Below are 19,560 nucleotides of genomic sequence, written 5' to 3' on the forward strand. Positions count from 1 at the left end.
ACTAAACCAAACACTAATCACCATAATGGTGACTTAATAATTACATTTTTCTACTTCAGAGATTCTGCTTGTTAACATCAGGTGTCTTCAATAATGCTCAATCATCACTCCATTATTCACTTAATTATCTCATTAACTTTAACACTGCTTCAGTGTTCATTTAACACTGTGGATTTTGCTGTGTATAAAGATATCAACGAAGCACCTGAAGAGACTAATTTCAACTTTTCTGTATTTATGAACACTCCAAATATACAACAAAATGCATTTATGGGCTAAAAAAGTGGATTTAGCATGATATGTCCCCTTTAAGATGCCAATAGTACAGATTACATGAATTATTAAAACTTCAATGGTCGACCATCCTTCCTTACCGGCCCGTTTCGTATCTCAAAACGGCAGGTTATAGAAACATGTGTGTCAAAAACAGACACCTAATACTTTGCTAATATTTTAAGTAAATATTACAAATTCAAAAATATTCTCTATCTGGAGTATTACGTCGAGTGAGACTTTGTGAGTCTAAGCAATACAACAGTTTTTGTCCTCACACCGTCTCAGTCCAATTTGCACGATCCCTCAGTTCTGGATCGATCGTGGACGAGCACCACAAATTATTAGATAAAATTGGATATCAGAACGAAGACGATGATCAATGCAGAGCAGAGTGAAACACCAAATCTGGGGACCAATAATGACAGTCTAAGTGCAGACTCAAAGTCAGCTTTATTGTGCTCGTGCCAGTCTATATAGCAAGTCTCGAGTGTTGGCTAAAAACAACAAATACAAAAAGTCCATATAGAAAAGAAAGGAGAGTTTTAGCCCATAGAGAGACAAAACATTCCAATTATACAACGTTGCTCCTTATGGATAATAACTAACACATGTCTTACGAGCGTATAATTAAACAGGGTGTACAAGAAATTACATAGACAGAAAAGGAGATGCAAACATATTTATCCTAACACGTGTAAGGCATTACTTCAGTGTGATTTCTCGTCTTTCCACATTGAGAGCAGGTGAAATGCTCTGGCATTCTTAAGGATTCCTTTATGTGTGAAAGTGTTTCCATGATGAGAGCAGGTAAAGGCCTTTTTCAAGTATGAATTAACATGTGATGCTTAAGGCTAGCTTTATGTCTGTAAGAGTTTCCACACTGAGAGCAAGTGAAAGGCTTTTCTGAAGTATGAGTTAAGAAATGACCATCAAGGGCTCCTTTCTGTGCAAAACTCCTTCCACACAGAGAGCAGGTGAAAGGCTTTATTCCAGCATGAATTAACATGTGAGTCTTAAGGTTTTGTTTACTTGTGAAAGTATTTCCACACTGAGGACATGTGAAAGGCTTTTCTGAAGTGTGAATTAAGAAATGACCATGAAGGGCTCCTTTCTGTGTAAAACTCCTTCCACACACGGAGCAGGTGTAAGGCTTTATTCCAGCATGAATTAACATGTGATTCTTAAGATTGTGTTTACTTGTGAAAGTATTTCCACACTGAGGACATGTGAAAGGATTTTCTGACGAGTGAATTAAGAAATGAGCTTTAAGTGTTCCTTTCTGTGTAAAACTCTTTCCACACTGAGAACAGGTGAAAGGCTTTATTCCAGCATGAATTAACATGTGCTTCTTAAGGATTGGTTTACTTGTAAAACTCTTTCCACACTGAGAACAGGTGAAAGGCTTTATTCCAGCATGAATTAACATGTGACTCTTAAGGTTGTGTTTACTTGTAAAACTCTTTCCACACTGAGAGCAGGTGAAAGGCTTTATTCCAGCATGAATTAACATGTGACTCTTAAGGTTGTGTTTACTTGTGAAAGTATTTCCACATTGAGAACAGGTGAAAGGATTTTCTGAAGTGTGAATTAAGAAATGACCATGAAGGGCTCCTTTCTGTGTAAAACTCTTTCCACACTGAGAACAGGTGAATGGCTTTATTCCAGCATGAATTAACATGTGAGTCTTGAAGCTTCTTTTCTCTTTGTAACTCTTTCCACACTGAGAACAGTTGAAAAGCTTTTTGACTTCTGTTATTTGAATGCTTTGTGAGCAACTGTTTTCAGTTTTGGAGGAACTCAATGGCTTTTCTCCAGCGGTGACATCATGAGTTTTCTGATGCTGATGTTTCTCCTCCACTTCATTCAGATCTGGTCTTTCCTCTTTCACTTTCACCAGGCCTAAAATGAAAACATAAAAATTATGAAAATCAAATGGTACAATTGGAAAATAAAAGGAAATTAGTAGGGCTGTAGGGAAAAAAAAATCGTATATATATATATATATATATATAGCGATTCTATCTTCTACCGATTTGCATCGATTCACAAATTTCGAAAATTGATTTTCTAAAGTGTTACACTTAAAGGGATAGTTCACCCAAAAATGAAAATTCTGTCAGTAATTACTCACCCTCATGTTGTTCCAACCCCGTAAGACCTTCGTTCATCTTCGGAACACGAATTAAGATATTTTTGATGAAATCTGAAAGCTGGATCACTCCTCCATACTAGTCCATAGGCTTCTTCAGGGATTGAACTTGCCGGCCCCGAAAAGTAATTAAAGACATCGTTACACTACGTGAACTGACTAGAGGCCCAAAGAGAAAGAAATGAATAGTTGGAAAAAAGTCGTTATTTTTGTTTGTTTTTGCACACAAAAAGTATTCACGTCGCTTGATAAACTTAAGATTGAGCCACTGTAGTCACTTGGACTATTTTAACGATGTCTTTAATAACTTTTTGGGGCTGGCAAGTTTCAATCCCTGAAGAAGCCTTCCAGTGATCAAGTGGAGTGATTACGGGGTCTTACGGGGTTGGAACAACATGAGGGTGAGTAAATACTGACAGAATTTTCATTTTTGGGTGAACTATCCCTTTAACTTCGCAGTACTACTTGGAGATACTTAAGGTTATTGACGTTAATCACAATAAGCCGCGAACAAGGACTCAAATGCGGTGCTCGCGCTGACGGACACAGAGCACAGAGGGTACGCGCACAGATGTCGCCTCTCGATCTCAATATCAGTTCTCTTTCACAGCTACACACAATTATGTCAAATTGCACATCGTGTGGACTGTGGAGTATTTAATGCAAACAGTCTGTTATGTCCTACACGAACGAAAACAAAAGGCAGAAAATCGGATATGTAACTAAATCCGTGCATTCATTCTTAAAGGGACAGCAACCTCATAAACTGTTGCCATAAGTTTCTTTAATGTTAATAAGAAGAAAAAAAAACTACTTGCTGCTTTTGACTGAATCACTTTTAACATTAATCAATTTATATTTAATCCATACAGTGAAGCCTATGCAGTGTTTTATTTTGACCAGGGGTTTTCCTCCATAGAGATTAGAGAATTACGAGGTGGCCGCCTCCGCCTGTCAACAAAACTATCGACTGCAGTCACATGCAGATGCACATGCACATGCATGTGCATCTGTCACATGCACATGCAAAGACCGGGAAACAGCAACAGAACCGTGTTGGTGGAAAAGGTGTATCGGAATACACCTTTTCCACCAACACGGTTCTGTTGCTGTTTCCCGGTCTTTGTCCATTCTCTATTCGATGGTATTCGATGGTGACACAGCATTCGATGGTGATACCTGGATCGCGGATATATCCGCAGCTCAGACGGACCAAAAAAAAAAAAAAAAAAAATGAATGGCGGGTCGATGAGAGATAAAATCATGAATGTAAGACACTGAACTCTCATTTCAGGGTAAAACGCAATGAATGTGCGTCACTTTAACTTTCGTTTTCAACAACGTATTTCTCTTCAGGGAAAAGCAATCAAGAAAAACATGCCTAAGACACCTAGTCTAGTGGGCATTATATAAAACACAAAGGAAAAACCCTATATGAGATTGCTTTAGAACTTAACAGCTTTAACTGAAAATATACACAAGCTTAACAAATTTTTTTTAATGCAGAAAACAGGAATGTACAAAAGAGTAAATATACATCATATAAAATCAAACACAACAATAATAAAGGAGACCACAGCAAAAAAGAAAAGGAAGAAGGAGAAACAAAAATAAAAAGAGAAAAGAAATGAGAGAGCGCCATTACATCACATAAAAAGGTTCACATGAAGAGATCAATGGCATCAATAAAGTCCTTATAGCTTTCTTATTAGTAGATGCTGAAATCACATTAAAATAATTTTCCATTTGTTTAAAGACAGGTTTATAGTTTGAAAATTTGCATTTGTGAATGGAAAATTTGCTCAGAAAAAAAATTCAATTAATAACAAATGATATTTTCTTTGTTTCTTATTATCTATATGAATGTATGAATGAATGTATGAATGAATGGGTGAATGTGAGGCAATATGTAAAAGCGCTTCGGTGGCCATGGGTCTGTTGAAAGCGCTATATAAATGCAGGTTGTTAAAACAACAACAGGACAACTTCAAGAGCTTTGTACAAATTATCATGGATGGAAATGCGAAAAGGCTGGATGGCATGATTAGAGATGTACAAGACCTAAAAACTAGTTTGCAGTTCACACAAGGCATCATGGATGAGATGAAAGCTAAGAAGAATGACATTGACATAAAAATTTGATTATTTGAGAGCAGCATTTCAAAATCAAAGCAGGAATTGGAGGATCTGTTTGAGAAGTTGGATCACATTGAAAATCAGTCAAGGAGATGTAATCTACTAATTGATGGGATCGCAGAGGAAAAAGGCGAAACAATAAGTGGATTAGAAATGAAGATTCAACAAATGCTGTCGAATAATTTGGGTCTGGATAGTTCTAAAATTGAGATGGAAAAGGTCCATCGGATTGGCCAATTCCATGAGGGGAGAAAGCCAAGAAAAATTGTGGTGAAGCTTCTTAGATTTAAAGATCGACATCACATCCTTTCCTCCACCAAGAAATTAAAGGGTACAAACATTTATATCAATGAATACTTTTCTGCTGAGGAGACGTGAACTGCTGCCAAAACTGAAAGAGGCAAGAGAGAAAGGTGAAAGAGCAAGCTTAAGGTATGATTAGCTTATAATTTGGCCGGCAAATGGACAAAGGCAAGCATCTGAATAACTGTTCATGACCTTTATTTGTGTTTTTATCCTGATGTTTTGTTTCAATGTTTTAATCTTATTAATATGACAAATTTACTCTCAAACGTGCCTAAGAAAGGTTTAGTTTTAGCTCATTTGAACATTTGTAGTCTCAGAAATAAGGTTCATGAAATTATAAACATCTGTTCTAATGGGATTCATGTATTGGCCTTATCAGAAACACACTTAGATTGCAGTTTTGATAATTCACAGCTAGCTGTTGAGGGGTATAGACTTTTTAGAAAAGATAGAAATCAAATGGTGGGGGTGTTGCTTTTTATATTCGAGACATTCGAGGATTTGATGGGCAGCGAGATTGAAATATGGCTACAGTTAAATATTCAGTTTAACAAACCCATTTTAGTGGGCTGCTGTTACTGACCTCCCAGTTCAAATGTAGATTACTTGGAAAAGATGTGTGATAACATTGAGAGGGCATCTGCTCAAACCAAAGATATCTTTCTTTTGGGGGATTTCAACATCGATTGGTTTTCAAAAAAAGTGTTATTTACGTAGAAAGATGATTACTATAACTAAGGCTTCTAACCTTAAGCAGATCGTTACACAACCCACAAGAATTTCTTTGAATGGTAAATTTAAATCGACATGTATTGACCACATCTTTACAAATGTGTATGAGTTGTGTTCACGTGTCATCTCAGTTTGAGTAGGACGCAGTGATCATAATTTAATCATCACAACAAAGAAAACTAAATTGCCTAAATTTGGTGCAAGGATTGTCTATCGAAGATCTTATAAAACGTTCGATCCCAATGCGTTTGTGGAAGATGTTGAAAGGTCCACTTGGTCAGCGGTTTGTGAAGAGGAGGATGTTAATGCTTCTTTACGTATTTTTATGTAGGCCTACAGGTTTGTGGAAATAGTTGACAAACATGCACCAATTAGTAAAAGGTCAATAAAAGGCAATAATGCTCCTTGGTTAGATGCCGAGCTAAAATCTATAATGAGGGAAAGGGACAATGCCAAATCCGAAACTCTAAAATCTAAAATTGATATGGATGAAAGGTATTATTGTAAGTTGAGAAATAAAGTGACAAAGTTAAATAGATTAAAAAAGAAAATATATTTTAGCCAAAATATTAGTAACTCTTCAAATAATAGCAAGCAATTGTGGAAAGTTATAAATGAAATGTGTAAAAAACCAAAGTGTTCTAATATGTATTTGGAAACAGTAGAAGAAATAATCACTAAACCTTTGGATATAACAAATCATTTGAATTACTTTTTTTATAAAGAAAACTGCAAATTTAAGATCTAGTATGTAATCATACCCTATAGATTTACCTTGTAGTAATGTGAAGAATATTATGAGGAATAAATATTGTTCATTGACATTTGGTTCAGTTAGAGAGGAAATTGTTGAAAGGATTGTTGCTCTCTCTCCCGGAGGAAAAAACTGCAGGTACAGATCACTTGGATGGCAAAATTTTTAAAACTGTTGCTAATATCTTATGCAAGCCTATCAGACACATTTTTAATAGATCTGTGATAGGGATGCACCGATACCACTTTTTTCCAAAACGAGTACGAGTACTTGCATTTCAGTACTCGCCGATACCGATACCGAGTACTTAATAAAAAAAACAAGGGACTAGTTTGGAATTAAGCACATTTATTTAAAATGAAAAGCATGTTGTATGCAACATAATACAGAATAAATAATTATTTAAAAAAAATTAAACAGTGACAGTGCAACTCAAGTATTTTTTTCAGTTTGTTGTAAACTCTGCCGCTTTGGACAACACAAGGGGCATTAATAAACATCTTTGCTATTTAGTGCACAATATTTGAATAAACTAACAACATCCATCAACATAGAACTGTGGCAGTCAGTGCAACTGAGGTAGGTATTAACATCAAGTCTAAGACGACTCACTTAATGGAGCCTATTTAGAAAAAGTGAGTGGCAGGTTTTTTTTTAAGAAAAGTAGCTTTTCTGCATTATCAGCAGTCAGCCTGTTTCTGTTTTCATCTATAGTGTGTGACACTGAGCTAAAAAGCCTTTCACTTTCCACACTGCTACATGGGGCTGAGATGTATTTATGGGTCATTTTAGCCAAAGTGGGGAACCTGATTTTGCTGACACCCCAGTACTTCAGGGGACTGTCTTCACGAGGGCTTGGGGCCTCTCTGAGGTATGTGTCGAGCTCAATGGAAGCACCTGCTGCTAGCGGCTGTGCTGCTCCTTAGCGATTTCTTCAAATACAGTGTCCAGACAGCTGCTAGTGCTGGCCTGGGCCTTGAGGAACAGTTTAGCAGGAGGTTCTGCAGCTCCTGCTTCAGATGCAGCTTGGCCTCCGGAGCAGTGTTGTTGGAGAAGAAGCGATCTTTATACCTGAACAAAATTCATGAATGTATTAATATGTGGAAAAATAGGACAGATTTTAGTTTCCCCTAAACCACTGTCACAAATGCCAGCCATTTGGCTTTTTGGTAGTAATAAGGGAAATATATTTCATATTATATATATATATATATATATATATATATATATATATTGCATACATTTGTATTTTTGTATTTTAGTTACAAAACTATAATATAATATAATAATTCAGATGGAATTAATTAATCTTACATTTAGTACTGTAGTTTATCATTGAATACCTATAGCACACAGACTTTACCTTGGGTCAAGTATGGTGGAGATGAAGTACAGTGGGTTGGTCTCGACGTCACTGAAGCGCTTCTTGACAGCTGCCAGTAAGGTTGCTTTCATTGTCTTGACACCGTGGTCTTCGTCTGTTTCTCTGTTTAGAAGTCTCACTAGCACAGTCACAGCTGGGATGTCATCAGAGGCTAGTGCGTCGTAGCTGCTCACTTTTTTAGTTAGTTCCTCTAAGGGGGCGAGGATGGCAACAGTCTTCTCCATAAGAGCCCATTGGTGAGCGGTGAGATAGTCAGGGAGTTCATGCTCGGACACATACACCCCCAGCACCCCAGACGCTTGCAGTAGGCTGTGGATATGGTTTTGAACAGAGTTTGTAGTTTAGGCAGCTCCGTGTCAGTCATGTAGCGGCGGCTTGGGACATCATATCTGGGCTCCAGAACATGGAGGAGACGCAGGAATCCCACATTTTCTACCTCCGAGAGTGGCTGGTCACTCAATGCAATGTACTCGATAATTGCCTGTGTTATTTTCACAGCACGTGGATTGTCTCTGGACATTTTATCTTGTCTTGCAAGAGTTTGCTGCAGCGTGGGTTGTGTTGGTTTAGAAGCGTGGGTAAACTCTTTGTACTCGTTGTAATGTTGGGATTTTAGGTGCTTGATTAAATTACTTGTGTTAAATGCGCTACCTTTCGAGCCTCCTCTGGACAATTTCGCTGAGCACAATTTGCAGTCCGCCTTTGTTTTGTCGTCTTCATTCACTTTGAAATAATTCCACACGGCTGACATGTCTCGTCTCGCCTCGCCTTCTCCCCGCTCTGAGCTGCACTCGGCGCCTGTGATTAACCCCTTATACGCCGCTCAAACATTAACATTTCTCAGACCGTGGTATCGGTCCCTGGTATCGGGGGACTTTTAACAAGTACGAGTACTTTAGAAAATGTGGTATCGAGGCCGATACCAGATACCGGTATCGGTGCATCCCTAATCTGTGATAAGTGGGGTGTTTCCGGAAATCTGGAAACAGTCTAAAATTATACCGTTAGTGAAAGATAACAGAATAGGTCTCACAGAATCAAATTGTAGACCAATTAATATTCTACCTATATTGAGCAAAATATTTGAAAAGTTACTTTTTAATCAAATGATGCAGTACTTTGTAGCAAATTATTTGCTCGCTAATTCACAGCATGCTTATAAGCCAGGACACTCCACTAACACTGCATTGGTACAAATGGTAGAGCAGTGGCTAGCTTTTATGGATGACAAAAAGCTTGTGGGTGCTGTGCTGCTGGATTTCACAGCAGCTTTTGATGTTATTGACCATGACATTTTACTGTCTAAGCTTAAGTGCTATGGTTTTTCACATCAGTCTGTGTCCTTGATACGCAGCTATCTCTCTGGTAGAAGTCAGCGGGTATTTTTCAATGGGAGCTTTTCTGATTGTAAGCAGTTGTCATGTGGTGTTCCTCAGGGCAGTTGTTTGGGTCCATTGTTATTTTCAGTGTTTGTTAATGATATGTCACATGCTGTTTCAAGAGCAGATGTTGTACTTTATGCAGACGATGCTATAATGTTTTACGCAGCATCTACAATAAATGACATAAGTTGCACCTTGCAGGATGAACTTAATGCCCTTACAAATTGGGTGAAACTTACTAAATTAGCTCTTAATATATCTAAAACTAAATGCATAGTCTTTGGTACCAAAAATATGCTTGGCAAGCCTTGCAACTTAAATCTAATTGTTGACACATTTGTGGTAGAGCAGGTGAGTCAGACAAAACTATTGGGTGTGAAGCTGGATAGTCAGCTCTCCTGGGCTGATCAGATTGATCACATTGTGTCTAAAATGGCTAAAGGCATTGCTTTTTCCAGGAGATGTTCAGTATATTGTCCACCAGTAGTTATGAAAACAGTTGTCCAGTCTTTAGTTCTGTCACATCTGGGGTACTGCCCAGTAATTTGGTCCAGTGCTGCACAGGGACATCTGAAAAAATTACAAATCGTTCAGAATAGAGCCGCAAGACTAGCACTTGGTTGCTATTTTCGCTCTAGTGTGGATGCACACCTGTTTGGGCTGGCTGAAGGTAGAGGACAAACTTAATATAAGTCTTCTCTGTTATATGCACAATGCTCTATTTAAAAACAATCCAAAATCTTTTGTAGATAAATTGGTTTTTAGTGGGTATTGTCACTGACATGTTACGCATCAGGTGAGCTCAGGTGTGTTAGTGGTTCCGTCTGCAAGGTCCAATTGTATGGCAAGAACAGTATTAGTTAGATCGTCATCTGCTTGGAATAAATTGGATTTAAAAACAAGGCATATATCCAACATATGTAATTTTAAGAAGACTCTAAAACAGATTACAATTAATAGTATTACTGTACATCAGTTAATTTGTGACTGTTTATAGGTATTGATATTGTCAAAGGCTGTATGAGTGTAATGTGTATATGTGGATATACACATATGTGGTAAATGGATACATGTGGTAATGTTATAGGAATGTTATATTTATGTATGTTATATTTGTGTATTTTAACTGTACATATGTTTTAGTACTTTTATGGGCCCCAGGAAGACTAGCAACCACATTGTGGAAGCTAATGGGGATCCAAATAAATAAATAAATAAAAATGAAGTCCATTTACCATTTTCGTTTGTGGGGTCTGAGTCAAAATACCCAAATATAATGTTTCTCATTATAAATAAAAATAAAAATCAAAAAAAAATCTAAAAAAAACTTCTGAGTGCAGTGACAACCAAAATAAGTGAACCACTGTTTCATCAGAATTCAAACAAACAGAGCATGTTAGTTCAATGTCAGAATTAAATTTTTAACATTTCTTAACAGGACAGAACCTGTGTATGAGCTTAGAAGAAATTTCTTTCACTTTATTTTGTGAGAAAGAATTTCTGCTGTTAAGACATTCCCCCCCCCCCCCCCCCCCAATTAAGCTTAACAAATTTATAATTGAATTAATAATTACTTTACTATGAACTAATGATGAGTTAAGACATGTACTGATGAAGAACTAACCTTAACTATAACATGAGTCATGAATTCCTGCATGAATATACCATCTTAACTACACTTAGTACATGCTTGTTATTTAATGTATTAATTAACACTTTGGGGTCAACCAAATCAAACATGCTCTAGATTAGAAGAAAGATGTATTAAAAGGGCACAATGTAAAATTTTCATAAATTTGCCACCAGCAACTGTCACAAACATCACTGAATTATTCAATTTTAACACATGTTCCTCTAAACGACTAATGCAGACTTAATTTTCATTCTGATGGTTATAAGCATAAACACAAACAAGAATACAAGTCAAATTTGAAATTTCAGTAACAAGACAGATATAACATCCACCTAAATCACTTGTAATATATTCCCTTTAAACAGTTTAAAAAAAAAAAATTTAGATGCATACACCGGCTGAATGTGTCATACTATGAGATATAGTACGAGATACCAGATCTCAGATACCAGATACCAGACGAATACCAGATCGTTTAGGTCATTAGGAGACTGTACTGTAAATACAAGCCAGATGATAACAAATGTCTGAAAATGTCTCAATATACATCAACAAACAGTAACACTAAAATAGAACTACTTAAGCCATGTGAAAAGGCAGCATTTTAAATGTATTGCATAGTAATCAAGAGTTTATGGACTCAGAATATGAACGTAACGTGCAAAGTTTCACGCTAAGTGTTTTCCAGTGATATATGCTGGCATAAAGTTTGCTTGACATTGGATATTCATTAGGGACTGTTTAAAGTTACATAGAACATTGGTACACGTTTCTAACTTATACCATAAATATATATGGAATCATGGAATATGGCTCAGGTATTTGGGTACTCAGGGCTTGCACCCCCTGCTGGTGAGCAGATGGAGATCATGCATCGATAATCTACTGAAATTCAGTTCCCAGATGTGCTGTGTTGAATTTTCTGTCAAATTTGGACCACTGAATTAGTGGAAGCGAATTTTAAAGTGAAATAAAAAGGACAGAAAATTAATTACAGAATTAAATTAATTAAATAACTGAATTAATACTTTGGAAGTGAAGTCTAAAAGGTGAATATGGATTATTGCATTTTTAATAATGAAAATGTGTGTGAAATGTTTTAAATCGAATTATACACAGCTTAAATATAAAACCATGTTGAATTGCAACCCATAAAAATGCAAGCCCTAATGCTGCGTTCACACCGGACGCGAATTGAGCGTCAAATTCGCGCCTGCCGCGTCTATTTATACGCGTGTACACTTTGAATCCATTCGCGCGTCAAGAGCGAAATTGACGCGCGTAAATTTCGCTTCAAACTTTTGTTTTTTACGCGCGTCAATTTCGCTCTTGACGCTCTTTGTCGGAGGCGAAATCTGTTGGCGGCCATCTTTTTACAAGACGGCTAATGTTGATCGAGCATTCATCGAGAGAGTCACCGCTCTGTATTTGCTCTGGAGAGCAGAACAGCGGCGTAGGGATCATCGTCGTCGTATTTGGGTCCACCAGACCCTTCGAAGGTGAACCCAGTTTGGCGAATTTCACCATTTGCTCCTGGAGCTGCGCCTGGATGAGGGCCGCTTTCAGCGGTACTTCCGCCTGTCCCGCTTTCAGTTTGATGACTGTTGTCACGCATCGGAGCGAGGATCACCCTCGCCCTCACACACGTAATCTGTAATTTATTTTTGTTTTGATGATAAATGGAGCCAGCCTAGGCTACTACAAAAGTGTTTAAACTGTCCTGTGATTTTTTCCCTCACACAACACAAACTATGTTCTTGCACTAAAGTACTAGGCTATGTTGGTTCTCTTTACATCAGAATAATAATAATAATGTTTCATATAATCTAGATTAAATATGGCATAAATACCATACAAAATTAATGTCTCATATTAAAATCAAGTTATGTGATAACATATTTACTTCACCACGTAACAGCAGCAAGCTGGCTCCTGATTGGTTAACGCGGCGCGAATTGACGTAGAAGTTCAGATTTTTCAACTCGGGCGGCAGACGCGAATTCGCGTCAAACGCGTGAATGCACAAAATGCACCATACGCGCGTGAAGGGGCTTTCACACAGGACGCGGAATGCGCTGCGCTGGCCGCTGGGTTCAGCGTTGCCCTTCAGATACAACGCGATTTGCTTTGCGCTATGCCAGAACAAGTAGGCGGAGTTTTCAAAAACATTGAAGGCGGGAGTTCTATAAGGTTAGTTATTTTGATTGTTGTTCCTCCTTTCGGTCAGCAGTAAACTATGTATCTGTCCCGTGCTAAGAAGCGAGCGATAGCACTAGTCCTGCTAATGAGAAGAAGAGAGAGAGCAGCAAGGAAGAAGAGGTTGTGGGTGCATGAAACCCTCAGGTTCAGAGAACAGTTTGGGGAATTCAGGCTTGCAAAGGAGCTCCATTTCCACAGCGACCGGTTCCAGGTGTACTTTCGGCTCAGTAGGGAGAAGTTTGACAGTTTGCTGGGCAGAGTCGGACCTAGAATCTCAAGGATCCATACAAGCTACATAGAGCCAATTTCTTCAACAGAGCGTCTGGCAATTTGTCTGAGGTGGGTGATTTATATTAAAATAAAATTTCATCACATTAGTTTCTTAATTGGAGGTGGTTAAAAGTTTTGCTGTTTTAATTGTAGGCTACTGATAGTTATATTTTAATGAGCATTATAATGTCATTAATTTCAGATACCTGGCAACTGGTGACTCCTACACCACCATTGCTTCTAGTTACAGAGTGGGCATCTCCACTGTGGCAGGCATTGTGCCAGAGGTGTCCAAGGCCATTTGGGATAGCCTGGTGGATGAGTTTCTGCCTGTACCAAAGACTGCTGATTGGCAGGAGATCGCCATTGGCTTCAAGGAGAGGTGGAACTTCCCCAACTGTGTGGGTGCAATGGATGGCAAGCATGTGGTACTCCAGGCACCACATAATTCAGGCTCCCAGTATTTTAACTACAAGGGAACATACTCTGTTGTACTTCTGGCGGTTGTAGATGCAAGGTATCTTTTTAGGGTAGTGGATGTTGGAGCTTTTGGTCGGAACAGTGACGGAGGGACCCTTGCTGCCTCTGTTTTTGGACAAGCACTGCGGGAAGAGAAGCTCCATCTCCCAGAAGATGCTCCTCTCCCAGGCGCTGATCACCTGGGGCCCATGCCTCATGTCTTTGTGGGTGATGAGGCTTTTCCCCTCAGGTAAGTTATATTGATTATATATATATATATATATATATATATATATATATATATATATATATATATAGAGATTATATACATATATATTTCTAGATTATACATACATACATATACACACATATATATATATTTATATTTATAATTACATTTTAAATGTTTTATTATTGGTTTATATTTAAATGTAGCCTGTATCTATAAATGTCTTTTTTTCTTCCCACTTTATTACAAGGAGGAATGTGCTGAGGCCGTATCCTGGAAGAAACCTCTCCCAACCAAAGAGGATCTTCAACTACCGCCTTTCACGAGCCAGAAGAGTAGTTGAGAATGCCTTTGGGATTCTTGCTGCACAATGGAGAATCTACCACCGGGTGATTGGAGTGAGCTCTGCAAATGTGGATGCTATTGTGAAAGCAACAGTGGTCCTTCATAATTTCCAGAGGTGGAACTCCACAGTAGAAGCTCCTGTCCCACATGAAGAACATCACATCCCAGCACTTACACGTGCAAGGAGAGTGGGCACCAACAACTCCACCCAAGAGGCCATAGCTGTACGAGAGTCCTTTAACAGCTACTTTTCCTCTGCTGCTGGTGAAGTGCCCTGGCAACACAACACAGACTGATGTGCTCACCTGTCGTCAGGTGGTGGGGCGTCAGGTGGTGGGGCGTCAGGTGGTGATGACTGAACAGCCAGGGGTGATGAGGTAACCTGGGAGCAAGTTGATCTCTCCTCTAGGGATGGGGACATAGTGGATGATGTGGCCCTCTCTCTGACATGAGGCTCCAAGAAACTCATTATGGAGAAATACCTCCATGTGGTCTTTTGTTCTGCCCCTGCACCACTCTTCTTCTCCCTCATAGTCTTTCTCTCCTTTATAAATCTGTCCCTGAGATTTTTCCATCGCTTTTTACACTCATCCTCTAAATAAGTTGGGGAAATGTTTTATCTTTTTTAATAACACATTTGAAAACTATACCTCTCCCCCACGTGAGAAAATTGAACAGGTGTAATGGGGGACGTGCATACGTTCTATGTATAACAGTTGTATTAGACAGGTCTGTTAAACAGATCGTAAACTAATAAACACAGAGAATGCGAGCACTATGTGCTCAGGCTCTCTGGCGTTCTCAGCGCTTCAAAAATTAAAGGTCCGCCGCTCATATTGCCTATCTATAACAAGCTACCTGAAAAAAATAAATAAATAAATAAATAAATAAAAAATATATATATATATATATATATATATATATATATATATATATATATATATATATATATATATATATATATACACACACACACACATACATAACATCGAAATCAACACACGAATCATGAGCTCAGTTCTTTTTTAGAATAAAACATTTATTCAAACATTAAAGCTGACACAAAGGAACAAATTATTTATATACTAAAACACACCTGACATGCCAACTTGAATGGAGATATGTCTCCATGACACAGCTTTTCTGCCGATGTCCCTATACGACCTCAAACTTGTATCATATAGCTCCGGAAAATCCGACACACACAGTACTAGCCGTTCATCCATTTTGATTTCCGTGTTTGTTTGGATGTCCCGTTTCTATTGGCCGCGCTGGTAATCGTCGCAGAGCGCAGCCGCAAAAGTTAAACTATTTTGAACTTTGACCGCGGCGTGCGCGCGAGCAAGTCAATGGTGCGCACCGCTGCGCTTGCGCTTTGCTCGACGCAGCAACAAAACATCTTCGCGCGGCGCAAGCCATGAATGGGTTTCATAGCGCAGCGCAGCACATTCCGCGTCCTGTGTGAAAGGCCCATGACGCGCCAGACGCTCAATTCGCGCGAACTTGACGCGTGAATGAGGCGTATTCGCGTCTACCGCGCCGCGCTCCACGCCTCATTCGCGCCGCAGGAATTTTTTACGCGCGTAACGCGTCTTTGCATTGACTTACGGTACTGATCCACTTGTCCGTGCGACACTTCAGGCGCGCCGCACTCCACTTTATCCCTATGAGTGACGTCACGCGACTTTAACGCACCCGCAAAGCATCCCGGGAAGGCGCCGCTTCATTTGGAAAAATGCTGCGCGTCAAAAAGCTGGCCGATGCCCATCTTTATGCAAATGAATCCGTCAAACGCGACGCGTCTATCCAATAGAAGATCTCGAGGGGCCTTTGTAACGGTAACTGATCCACTTTTGCGACACGACTGAAGCGTGGTGTCGCACGCCTCTCCACATTTGTAAGTTGATGTGCGTTCCTCAAGTTTACCGCTATGGGCGTGGTTTTGACCCAGCGGCCAGTCTAGAACAAAGGCCCCTCGAGAGACTACTTCTATTGGATAGACGCGTCGCGTTTGACGGATTCATTTGCATAAAGATGGGCATCGGCCAGCTTTTTGACGCGCAGCATTTTTCCCAAATGAAGCGCCGCCTTCCCGGGATGCTTTGCGGGCGCTTTAAAGTTGCGTGACGTCACCCAAAGGAATAAAGCGGAGTGCGGCGCGACTGAAGCAATGGCGCCACCAGGGGGTGGCCAGGGGTGGCCGTGGCCACCCCTGGCCGACTCCTGGCCACCCCACTGGCCACCCCAATGGCCAGTATAAATTTTAGTAGCATCGGTTATGCATTTCATAAATAAGTCAAAAATATTCTTTAGTAAAAGAAGACGGGGTATTATGTGTCGTGACGTGCTCTTTAAGTGCCAAATGGTTACAGTATACTGTTACAGCAGCTTTTTGATGTGTCTTTGCCGCGTTTTGACAAGCAGGGATGCAAACAGCGCGCTTTTCGGCGCCCCCCGCTTTTTTCACGTCAGTTTGGGTGACAAAGTCATCTGAAGTCATTCCATAGCTTAATGTGAGGGACAGAAGTCTATTTACATCATTAAAGTATACGGAAACTCGTTTTCCCTCCTCTGCGGCTGTCAATCATTCTCCATTCATATTCAAACAGCGCGCGCGCCTCTTGGATGCACGGTAAAACTCTCTCCAATATGATATATTCACATTATAATGCATGATCTGTAGATAAAAGGCTGTAGATTTGCATATATTTTACTTTATTTTGTTGGAGTTTGTTGCTGTTTTTAAACGGCACACGGTAGTGAGCAGTGTTGTGCCTGAACGCGTTCATTGAACGATAGTTCATGAACTCGTTCATATTTTGGGTGAACGTGAACTGCACATACTGTATTACTGCCTGATGAACGTTACTGTGAACTCGTTCATTCTGGTGTCTGTGAACAGCGCGCGCACAGTTTAACTTCATTCATTAGGGTGCCAGATTTCTATAGAGCCTTCCAGGCGAAACCCCGGCTAAAACACACCGTAAACAGGCCTTAATATGTAGCGGAAAAAACACCCAATCTGGCAACACCAGCCGCCAGCGTCGCAAGGCCGCATGCGTCATGAATACAAAATGCAGCAAGGAGGATCGTTTGATCATTTAAACGGGTTTTATGACAAGGTCGGTGAGGATGGGAAAAATCTTACATTTCTGTTCAAACTTTGCCCACCGATAAAATAATTGCTATCTCTAATTCATGGGTTGTGGCAATCATTTTGAAAAATAATAGCTCGCAGCAACATATGGGAAAAAAGAACTATGAATGAACTAGTTAAAAATTTTAAAGTATGAACTGAACTGAACTAGTTCGTTTTAAAATTTGTGAACTGAACTTTAACTAGTTCATGTAGAAATTGAACTTTCCCAACACTGGTAGTGAGTCGTTTAAAACCCTTAAGCTGTATCAATATTTATTGATACACCGCAGCGCTGCACACTGTGACTCCATGTTGCTTTGAGCACATCATTCTGCACCCGCGAATCCCGCGATGCGCATACACGCTGTGTGCGTGCTGTTTTTCATGTTATCATGGGTTTGCGCACTGAAATATTATTAAAAGCCAATATATTTTGTTATACCTAGCCTGCTCAATACATTTAACATAAGCATAATTTAATTGTATATTATTTCTTTGTAGTGTAGGGTATATATGCACTTCTGAATTCTTGACATTAATATATAAATATAAAATTGTGAAATGTATGATTGCCTGATTGAATTTTATAAGAGAACTAATAGTAATTTGTTTCTATTAACATATTTAGATTTTATAAAATTACTGTGCACATTTTTTCAAGAATTACTTTTTGCTGCTGATTTATACACTCATTAAGTTTATTAAAAATTCATAATACATTTATGTAATATTTAAAGGTGTTAACTGTAATCTTACACTGCAAAATAATAACTTAAAAAGGATTAAATTCATCACAATTATGTAAGTATCATATCATATCTGTATAATATATATCATTATATATAATATAATATATATTAGTAGGGCCCTACCAATATCATTAGTAACATTAAATATAACACAATAAACCAAAGTATATCAGTAGGAGTTTCCTTAAGTTTTTCTGATAGTTTTCTACAGGCCGGTTTGCTACAACAGTAGAATAAAATTCTGAAATTATGGTTTATAGTTTTGGTGTGCCACCCCAAGATTTTAAGTGGCCCCATCTGGCCACCCCTATGAAAAATGTCTGGAGGCGCCACTGGACTGAAGTGTCGCACGGACAAGTGGATCAGTACCGTTAACATTGAAATCACTTGCGCCTGACGCGCTATTCGCGTCCGGTGTGAACACAGCATTGAAATACAACGCAATGGGCAGGCAAGCACAGTTAATGCAATGCATTTTTTTTTCAATTAGCGTAATTCCACAAGCTTTTTTGTTTCAAATACATTTGTCATTACTTTTCTTCCATAAATAACGTTTAATCCATAAGTGAAGAGAATTAATTTCTAGTGCGAGAACACGGAGAGACGCACAAGTGCACATGACACGGTTTAAGCGCACATACACAGAATATCAGAGCGAGAGGAGAGGCAGTTCATGAGAGAGAACTGTTATTGGAGAGCGCGCGTCCCGTTTTGTGCGGAAACAAAGGACATCCGCGTGCTCTCGAGTTACAATCACAATGTGTTCGCGACATTTGTCATTAAAATAAAGCCATAGAAAACTACAGGATGACTTCTGTAAACCCTTGAACGCACAAATGGATTACGCTAACATTAAAACAAAAGTGAATCTACATGATTAGTCGCACACGCTTCGAGTTCAACAGTTTTGAGATTCCAAAAAGCAACTTGCGAAAATAAAATATTATCGCTGCGCCAGTTCAGTTGCATTTTAAGACCTTTGACACGTGGGTTTAAGATATGTAATGGCAATGTAGGACTTGTTTTTACATTAAAGAATTTAAGACTTAATGTAGGCCTACCACAACAGTCAAAAAGATGAATGAGGAGGAATAGACACCAACCTCCTTGTTCCTCGTGTTTTATTCTCCAGGGTTCTGGTTCACTCATGTCCTCCTCACTCTCCTCTTTAACAAACACCATCTTCACAGCAGCAGATCTCAGTTCAGTTGAGACTCCTCCTCCAGATATTCCTGCTTTCTTCAAAACTTAGTCACGTCTATGAGGATGGGAATGGCATTTATTGACCTCATTCAAAAATGTTTTTATCTTTCTAACAGTTTGTGTTAAGCCAGTAGGCTACCACATAACAACAGAAATCATGCTGAAAAGTAATCTTCTTCCTCTGAGGTTTATTGTTAGTAAACAAACGTATGTGC

The 19,560-nt window shown here is 39.0% G+C and overlaps 4 protein-coding genes across 8 annotated transcripts in view; 1 reads left to right on the forward strand and 3 right to left on the reverse strand.

Moving 5' to 3' along the window:
* Positions 1-19,560, forward strand: part of LOC143710998 (MIF4G domain-containing protein B) — a 1,123,636-nt gene that overhangs the window by 946,801 nt on the left and 157,275 nt on the right. The window lies entirely within an intron of this gene.
* LOC143710977 (uncharacterized) overlaps positions 1-19,560 on the reverse strand; it is a 223,226-nt gene that overhangs the window by 174,690 nt on the left and 28,976 nt on the right. Inside the window, exon 1 of one of the 2 annotated variants that reach the window (XM_077202260.1) lies at positions 19,430-19,557. The exons of the other annotated variant lie outside the window; for it this stretch is intronic. The gene's annotated coding sequence lies outside the window, so the exon portion shown is untranslated. Of the gene's footprint in view, positions 1-19,429; positions 19,558-19,560 lie in introns of those variants that run through there. 2 annotated transcript variants of the gene reach the window in all.
* Positions 708-19,435, reverse strand: LOC143710976 (uncharacterized). Of its 2 annotated transcripts, XM_077202258.1 has the most exons (3): positions 19,246-19,435; positions 2,007-2,175; positions 708-1,754 (listed from the first exon to the last, which is right to left on the reverse strand). In XM_077202258.1, exons 1-3 carry the CDS (start codon positions 19,322-19,324, stop codon positions 1,097-1,099), a joined length of 906 nt encoding a protein of 301 aa, XP_077058373.1. In that variant the 5' UTR covers positions 19,325-19,435; the 3' UTR covers positions 708-1,096. The 2 variants fall into 2 exon arrangements, with proteins under 2 accessions (XP_077058373.1, XP_077058372.1); XM_077202257.1 differs by having other exon boundaries at positions 708-2,175.
* LOC143711003 (zinc finger BED domain-containing protein 4-like) lies at positions 6,685-9,758 on the reverse strand. Its single transcript, XM_077202301.1, has 2 exons — positions 7,717-9,758; positions 6,685-7,424 (listed from the first exon to the last, which is right to left on the reverse strand). Exons 1-2 carry the CDS (start codon positions 7,959-7,961, stop codon positions 7,238-7,240), a joined length of 432 nt encoding a protein of 143 aa, XP_077058416.1. The 5' UTR covers positions 7,962-9,758; the 3' UTR covers positions 6,685-7,237.

Source organism: Siphateles boraxobius, unplaced genomic scaffold (genome assembly GCF_051911475.1).
Source record: "Siphateles boraxobius isolate OS27281-9 unplaced genomic scaffold, OSU_SipBor_1 49, whole genome shotgun sequence".
Classification (NCBI taxonomy): Eukaryota; Metazoa; Chordata; class Actinopteri; order Cypriniformes; family Leuciscidae; genus Siphateles; species Siphateles boraxobius.